The sequence below is a fragment of the Neolamprologus brichardi genome, chromosome 15 (genome assembly GCF_056152115.1).
Source record: "Neolamprologus brichardi isolate AB-2024 chromosome 15, ASM5615211v1, whole genome shotgun sequence".
Classification (NCBI taxonomy): domain Eukaryota; kingdom Metazoa; phylum Chordata; class Actinopteri; order Cichliformes; family Cichlidae; genus Neolamprologus; species Neolamprologus brichardi.
The window spans coordinates 20,012,994-20,021,244 of NC_142118.1; the positions used below are offsets into that span (position 1 = coordinate 20,012,994).

The following is an 8,251-nucleotide window of genomic DNA, read 5'->3' on the forward strand; positions in this document are numbered from 1 at the left end:
GAGCTGCCAGCTGGATGAATCTATCGGGGTTCACACCCCATCACTGTGTCTGCGTCTGAACTGTACCAACCTTTGATTTGCATCCTGAAACACGAAACCTTACATCCATCTAGACTGCAGTTGTGCTCTTTGGAAAGGCAGCCAAGTAGAGTTGGGACTGGATGTTTAATGTCTAACTCGTGGGTTTTTCCTGAGTGAGATTCAACCACTATCCTCACCAGTACACAGAACACAAGAGAAGAAATCCTCTTTACCATGTGGATCCAGTGTTTCCTCTTAGCATGACGTGCCAAATACTGAGCCACGAAGAGAGTCTGCCAGGTTTTATCATCCCACATTTCTCCAAGTTCCTGCTTGCTGGTTTTAGCTAGTGAAATGAAACATTTTATCAGCTAAAAACAGAAAAGAACAGCCTTTCTGGGCATTTTTTTAAATGATTCTGTATTCTTGTAAATGCCTTTAAAAAGAAGAAAAACAAAACAATGTCGACTATTTTGAACAGGCAATTGGTTTGAGACAATTCCTAATTTATACTCAATTTATAAAAGGGAAAACAAAACAGCCAGGCACTGTCATACGGGATACTTTTGTAAGTATCTGGGTTCTTTAGTTATTTCAGCACATGTTACAGGAAAAGCTGTAAATGGTTCATCCATTGGGGACTATTTTCAGTGGTGGATTAATACGCGTTTGGACCACTGTGTTCCTACCAGAGAGCACTTTGCAGGTATTTCTCAAAACAGCAAATAGTTACTCGAATGAAGGTAGCTAGGGAGATACATCTGCCACTGAAAAGTGGTGGATGTATCTCTTTTGGTCATTAGTTCTGGTTAATTATGATTTGGTAAAATTAATAGATAAATGGTTAAAAATCCCATCTTTTGCCCTCTATGTGGTAGCAAACTTGACTAAATCTATAAAAAGAAACAAACCAAACCCTGGGTTGGTCACCAGTTGGAGGCAGTAGATCTGCAAACAGCTTCAGGAAGGAAGCGGGAATCTGCACCAGCATCCAGTCTGAAAGTGGCCAGCAAGCTCCAACACATCTGGGCCGATGTGTTTTTAAAAAAGAACCTTAGTCAGAATTAGAAGTCTGTTTTTCTTCCTGTCCGGCTCCAATGCAGCCGTGTTGGCCAGAGAAGATGTAATTGGGTGTCAGTGATCAAACTTTGCCCGGGATCTTTGTGTTTTGGAGCTGAAGTGAGCAATGGTCATTTTAACAACCAAAGGGAAGTAAACAAGCAAATAAAAGAGAAAGTTCAAATACTTCTGAAGTTTTAATATCAGCACTGTCGGTTTTGGTCTTTATTGAAAGTAAACCATTAACACTTCTATAGCCAGCAGGAAGGAACTTTTTGTGTGCTGGAAACAAGTCTCAGACTCCTGGCTCATAGGATCCTGCGATGGTTTTACGAAGCTTTACCTTCGTTAAGCTGTTGATGTTGCTACAGTTTGGAAAGACACAGGAATGCGTAAAACAACTGACTAACGTCTCACTTGGGGTTAAAGGTCGCGGTCACCCTCTTCATGTTTGTTCACCTGGCTTCTTTGGGAGCCCTTCTTCATTTTTCTGAAGATACGCCGAGTTTAAGCACTACTGGATTTAGATAGTAACAGAATTGGTTCGGACATGTTTAGCGGTGACCTCAACCTCAGAGCCCACCTGACACTTCCACAGACCATTGTTGCTGCTTGGGAATGGCTCTTTAACTGCTTTTTACTTTACTGCTGTGTTTCTCTCTCTGCTCGCTGCTCTAGTTTAATGAGATCTGAGGTTTTTGTCTAATGCTTCTCCACAACTCGCTCTCTTTTCTTTCCTCCTTTCTGCTTAGGCTGGTCTGTGGGAAATGAAGTGATAATGACTGGAGAAGCTGCTGGGTAATGGTCACTGGGGTCTCTGGTCTGCTGTCGATTCAGTTTGACTTAAAGCATTTCCAAGTGCACTCACTATGTGTAGTTGTCGTCACTGATAATTGATATCAGAGATCTTCCGAACTGTCTCCCAGCAGCTTCTGTTGCAGATGATTTTTGGTTAATCACAAGCTGCACATAAGCGATGCTAACTCGTGTCTTGCTGCTCTTGTCTTTGTGCTGTGTGGCTCATGAACATCTAGCAGGATTTAACTCGTACACTGGAAACTCATCAGGAGTTGTAGGAACAGGAGAAGTCTACAAGGACCCGAGAGACAAATGGACGAGGAGGTGAGCTCTGTTGTGGGTTTTTTGTTTTTTTTTTTCTTTCTTTGCCACTTTTAGTCATGGGTGGTTGCCTCTGTTGTAGCAGTCTACATCCATTTTGCCTTAAACTACAGATAATTTAGGTTTAAGTGCCTTAAAAATGAATTATTCCTAATGGCCAGCAGGGGGCAACTCCTCCCGCTCTAAAAAGAAAAGACACCTACTTGTCACTTGACTTAATGTCTCAGTAAACGCTCCCCTGGTGAGTTTATGGTCTCAGTTACTATTTTTGAGTCGTTAAATAAAAAAGGATGTTTATTTTGTAAATTATCATTTTTATTTTGGAGGAAAAAGTCAAGTTGGTGCTCAACTATAATAAACCTGCATTATTTCTTCTAGTAAGTTTCTGGTTTTAATCTTAATTTTGCAGTCAAGAGCAGGAGAACTCGATCCCCAGCGATGCTCCGGAGAGTCTGACCTTCAAGGAGCGCCAGCGCCTCTTCTCTCAGGGGAAGGAGGTTTCCAACAAGGTCAAGGCTTCTCGCAAACTCATGGAGCTGGAGAACGAGCTCAACACCAAGCAGTAGACCTGAGCCTTTCACCTCCCAGCGCCACCTTAACGCCGACGCCACCGTGATAAGGTGCTCCTGGGGGACAAAAACATCGAGAGAGCCGGCGCTTGCTCCCCCTGACACTGACCGTCGCCGCCCATTTGTTTTCCCCCCTCTCTCTTTTTGTTTTGACTTAAATCATCAAATAACTGGACCACTCTTTTTTCTTTTTTTTTTTTCTTTCTTCTTTCTTTCTTTCTTTTTTTTTTTTTTTTTTGACGTAGCGATATCAGCAGAAGAGATTTTTATGGCTTAAAAATCTGCTTCCCCTTCGTGTTAAAACCTGTTAAAGATATATAATGATAAAGCACTGTAAAAAAGTTTTAATTATATCTAGTGAGAGTCCGAGAATCACATGACAGAGGGGATATATTTTTGTTTGTAAATTTTTTTTTTTTTAATTTTTTTGGGGGAGAGGGGTAGAGAGAGGTTTATTCTCTTTTTTTTCATAGCTAAGTGAAATTTGAACAGTTTTACAGTTTTATTTTATGCTCTATTTTCTGTATCATGTTGTTTTTCAATCTTTTAATCCCTCCTTGCCAGCAGGAACGCCCACGTTGAGCTCCACACCTTTTTATTTTATTTTTTTATTTTGTTTTTTAATTAAATTCTCAGCGAGTGGAAACACTGTTATTTCATTCTATAGCGAGAAAGTGTGGGACATCTTTTTTTTTTCTTCTTTTTTTTTTTCTGTGATTTTATTTTAGAAAAACTCTGAAAAGGTTCTTCAGGAAGGATCTTTTAAGTGCACAACATTACTGTAAATACTCGGGTCCACTCACTCTTTTACTACTGTAGAAATCTGCCAGGAAACTTTAAAAAAAAATTTAAAAAATCTGCAAAACTAATGTGATTTAACAGCCCACACCCCAACCCCTCCTCTTCGCTGCCACCAGAGTCACATTTTTACATGTTTCTCCCCTTCCTGACTTCTACTTTTATTTCCTTTTAACCCGAGTAGTCGTGTGAGATGAATTTTTTGCCCTAAATTCAAGTCGGAAAAAGGAACTTGTTTTGTTCACCCACAATGTGATTAATGTTGGTTTTCACAGTAATATTAATATTGACAATAATATAACAAAAAGGAAAAAAAATGCAGCTACTCTTTAAGTGCTTATTTGCTTTACAGATATTTATTTCAAACCTTGTGGAAAAACTTGCACAACGACTTGTTTTATTATTAAATATGTATCTGCAAACTGTTCTGAGATTACATTCGGGAACTCTGTGGTGATAAGAATAACAATAATATTAATAATCTGTGGGTTTTTTCTGCTTTAGAGACAGAGAAGTGTTCTGTTTTTACACCAGCTGTAGTCGGAGGGAGCCAGGTGTTTCACAACATGACCCAATTGTACAAATATACACAATGCAACACAACACACAAGTGCAGTCTCAAAAAATCACTCACCGCCACTGCTGATGTAGAAATGAAGCGCACTTCCAACCCCCTCCCCCAAACTTGTGACGTTTCAGATGTATCTCTCTCTCCCTCTCCTGCAGTTTGTTTGTTTGACTCCATCCTGTGTGTAGACTTATATATTTTTTCTCAACAGGAGCCTCTGATAAGACATGACGAGATAAAGATGCTGTTATAATAACTGACCTGTAAAAACACTACAAGATGCTCCCCACACATACAAACAAACAAACACAGCAACAACACCAACTTCTCCTTTTTAGGTTTCAAAATGAACTGAATCATTTAAATGGTTTCATGTTTAGCCTTTTGTAAATCATTAATAAATACAGATTTTTCAACAGTGCGGACTGGAAGCGTGGTCTTTTGTCACTGCGTTTAAAATCGATATATGGTTAGAAACAATTCAATTAAGACTATTACTTAACTAGTTAGGGTGTTATGTAGCCTTCACAGTCTATTTGTATATTTATACGGTCACTTTTTGGGTACATCAGCACTTTGAATAGATAAAAAGGATTAAAGACGAGCTATTTATACTTGTAAAAAGCCAGTGGTACTACATTCAAATGGAATATGAACTGGCGGTGAAACGGTGCTGGGGCATTTCGGGTGTATTTAATCTGGGACAAGTGCTCTGATTTTGGAAGTTGTGCTTGATAAACAATTATTATTATTATTTGTTCCTATTTTAAGTTAACATTAATGATACAAAAGGTAACTGTATTCGTAAAATATTCCACCAGACAAAGTCGGTGCAATATACTTGATGGTTAAAAATTAAAGGGCTTCCGAACTCGCATGAAAACAATGGTGTTTTTAAGATTTCTTCACTTATAACATAATTTGCTAATAGTTTGCTATTAGCAAATTTCCAGCACAAGTTTCCAGCACTAACGATGTACTTTAAATTATGATCTGTCTGTGTAAAGGTAAGCAAAGTTAATACTGTGGCAGATCGTCACTCTTCGGAACTCGCTGTAGAATCCTGACATTTTAAAGATTTTTTTCGGTTTTAAACTATTTTGCTGATAATGCACGTACACCTACTGGCGCACGTTTAAAAAAACTGATAACATGTAAATCGGCCTGCTTATTTTAACGTGTAATCAACTATAGCATAAAAATTGAAGTTCAACTTGGGAGATGATAGGGTAAGTCTGGGAGAGCTCTTCAGAACTCGCCCGGGAATTCTACAGTCATTAGCTGTTTCTACAGTCATTGGAATCGACACGTTTTTAAAATGTCTTTGCTGTTTATGCGTTTTGCTTTTCGATATTAGTGTAAGGATTGGTACACAGAACTTAGCAGCTGAATCGGCGTTCTTTATTTTCCAATACATGAACAAATATAAATCTAAACCCACCATCATTACATTCGGGAACTCTGTGGTGATAAGAATAATACCATCATATCCCCACCAAAAGCAAAACTAATCAATAACGGTCAGCAACGTTACACTTCCTGTTTCCTATCATCTTTAGGTGGAAACTAGCGAGCTAACACCCTGTTAACTTCTTACTCAGCAGGCACGTGCAGAAGGGGGGGCTAGAGGGGCTTGGGCACCCGCCCCTTTCCTGATGGGTGCCCAAAGTGCCCTTTTGTTGAAGCAACTTTTAAATTTATTTATTTATTTATTTTTTATGTGTGTGCGTGCGGAGTCCTGTCTGTGCCCCTCAACAATAATATTTAACTATTAATCACAGTTTTGCTAAATAAAAGGATCTGGCTTGCATCAGTCACATGATCACATTTAACCAATGATCGCCCTTGACGGCAGAACGCGCTGGTTACGAGGCGGGAACGAGCTCACAAAGAGCACGCGCATTTTTTGCGGTCCGGAGCTGTAGGAGAAACACAAGTTAACTCAGAGACACAGACTGATGCGACAAAACCAGTAAGCAGGTGTACAGCGTACACTGTAGTCTAAAGCACACAGGAGTATTAGCTTATTATGTACACGTTGGTAAGTTGTCTTGTTGTAACTGACGAACTGAAACAAACGAGCGTGCTGTGTGTGCAACAGCGCGACAAACATTACCTGTCCTTTTATTAACTGCACATGTAGTGCTGGTCATAGCTGCTGGCTACCTGTGTAAGGCTGTCATGGGTCTGTAGCTCTGTCTCCGTTTTAGGGAACATATTTAGTTTTAAAGTATTTAGAACATATTTAGTTTTAGAGTAGGTTACAGAGCTTTTCCTGCCTTTCTGGGGGGATTATATTTCACTAAAAAACGATCTAATATGCATGTCCACATAATTATGCATTATTATAATTATAATATATTAAAAAACACGCTGTATTTTAAAGAACATACATTAAGAAGCAGATTATATTAGATTTATATTTTAAATAAGACAAAATTTGGATTTTACAGCAGTAAAATTATTGTATCTCTACAGTTTAAAAATGTAATAAACTTTGCCCCTGCACAGAGTGGATAGTGAAACAAATGGAATCATCATAAATACATTATTTCATATTTATTACTTCTCCCTCCTCATTGGTTTATTATTGTAGCTCTAGTAATAAATAATAATGTAAGGATTCTGGATCAGCACCATGATGCCCATAGTATATACAGTATTCTGAAGAAGGTCTAAAATGTCACTGTGTGTGCGTGCATGTGTGTGTTTTATGTATATGGATTTTTTTAAATTATTACTTACGATATAACATTGTCCAGACATGCCTGGTAAGGACATGAGGAGGAAACAGTAGGAGCTGTGTGAGGCTACTAAAGGCAGTGCTATAACATTTTTCTGTCATCATTTTATTATAGATTAAGTGCAAGAGTTGTTAGGTGTGGATAATTAAATTATAGTTTAATGCAATAGCAAGTTGTGCCTTGTTCTCAGATAGACAGCAAGTGGAGAGTGATATATGAAATGATGGGATGGAAGGAAGAAGAGAAGCAAAGAGTGATTCACAGGCAGAGCCTAATTTATTTCTCACAGTTTTTTGTTGCCTTATGGTTCCAAGCGCTGTCACCAATCTTTGCATTTTGTTATTATCTCATGATACTTGTTTAATCACCTACCATCTCTCCTATGGACTTTTTAATGTCTACAGTCTCAGATCAACACAGCCCTGCCCTCCAGCACTATCAGCAGCAACCCCTCAACAGCAACATTGTACCCATCAGGTAAAACATCGGCTATGTTTGCTTTGCCTTGTTGCCCATATTAGATTCTTGATGAATGTGTGTTGTTGTTATTCAGCCTGGTTCAATGTGCCCCTTTTTAACTTTGAGCACCTGCCCCTTTAAACCTCTCTGCAAGGCCCTGTTACTCAGTTAAATAAAAATTTAAAAAAAACCCAGTTTTCATGGATACCTGGATTTCAAACTTAATTTTTACAACTGGTAGAGCAGCCACATTGATCATTTTATTAAAGACGAAATAATAATTTACACAGTAACTCGCAGTGATCCTGTGACTTTTGAACTTGAGGCGGAGTTCTGACCCGGAAGCGGCTAATGACGTCCGGAAAAACGCGTCTCTGTGTAGAGATTATGAGCGACAGGAGTAAATACGTTTAATATAATCATCTTTAAGTTTGTTGAAATATTGAAATATATAATGAAAATATGTAACTTTTTTTTTTACCGCGTTTGTAACAGAAAACGAACATGGCGACGGTTTATTTCTGTAACGTTAACCCGCGCCAGTGTCCTCTCTCTGGAGATTTATTTGGAAATATGACACAGAGAATACACAGAGCATGACGGTTATACACGGCTTTATGACTAAGTTTCTGCTCGCCGGTTTGTAGATGTCAGGATGGCCGAGCGGTCTAAGGCGCTGCGTTCAGGTCGCAGTCTCCCCTGGAGGCGTGGGTTCGAATCCCACTTCTGACAGTATTTTTTTCTTTTCTTCCTTCCTTCCCATCATCGCCACAAAATGTTTTCATTACTGTTCTTATCATCAGTTTTCACAACGTGATCACTCCAAACTAATTACATTTATTATTGGCTGCAGTTGTGGACTTAATGATACTCATGAAAATAATAACGGGGTGTACTGTACTTTGTGGTATAAT

At 38.8% G+C, this 8,251-nt stretch overlaps 1 protein-coding gene and 1 non-coding gene across 17 annotated transcripts in view; both read left to right on the forward strand.

Annotated features, from left to right (window-relative positions):
• The window catches only part of afdna (afadin, adherens junction formation factor a), a 116,752-nt gene extending 112,200 nt beyond the window's left edge, over window positions 1-4,552 (forward strand). For 13 of the 16 annotated variants that reach the window (XM_087852176.1, XM_087852177.1, XM_087852179.1 and 10 more), the window contains 2 exons: window positions 2,118-2,202; window positions 2,609-4,552. In XM_087852176.1, the coding sequence (XP_087708302.1) occupies window positions 2,118-2,202; window positions 2,609-2,765 (242 nt within the window). In that variant the 3' untranslated portion in view covers window positions 2,766-4,552. Of the gene's footprint in view, window positions 1-2,114; window positions 2,203-2,608 lie in introns of all 16 variants that reach the window. The other 3 variants (XM_087852175.1, XM_087852186.1, XM_087852187.1) reach the window with 3 other exon arrangements.
• A 3,434-nt stretch (window positions 4,553-7,986) lies between these two features.
• trnal-cag (transfer RNA leucine (anticodon CAG)) lies at window positions 7,987-8,069 on the forward strand. The gene has a single exon. It is a non-coding gene; the product is annotated as a tRNA-Leu (tRNA).
• The last annotated feature ends 182 nt before the right edge of the window (window positions 8,070-8,251 follow it).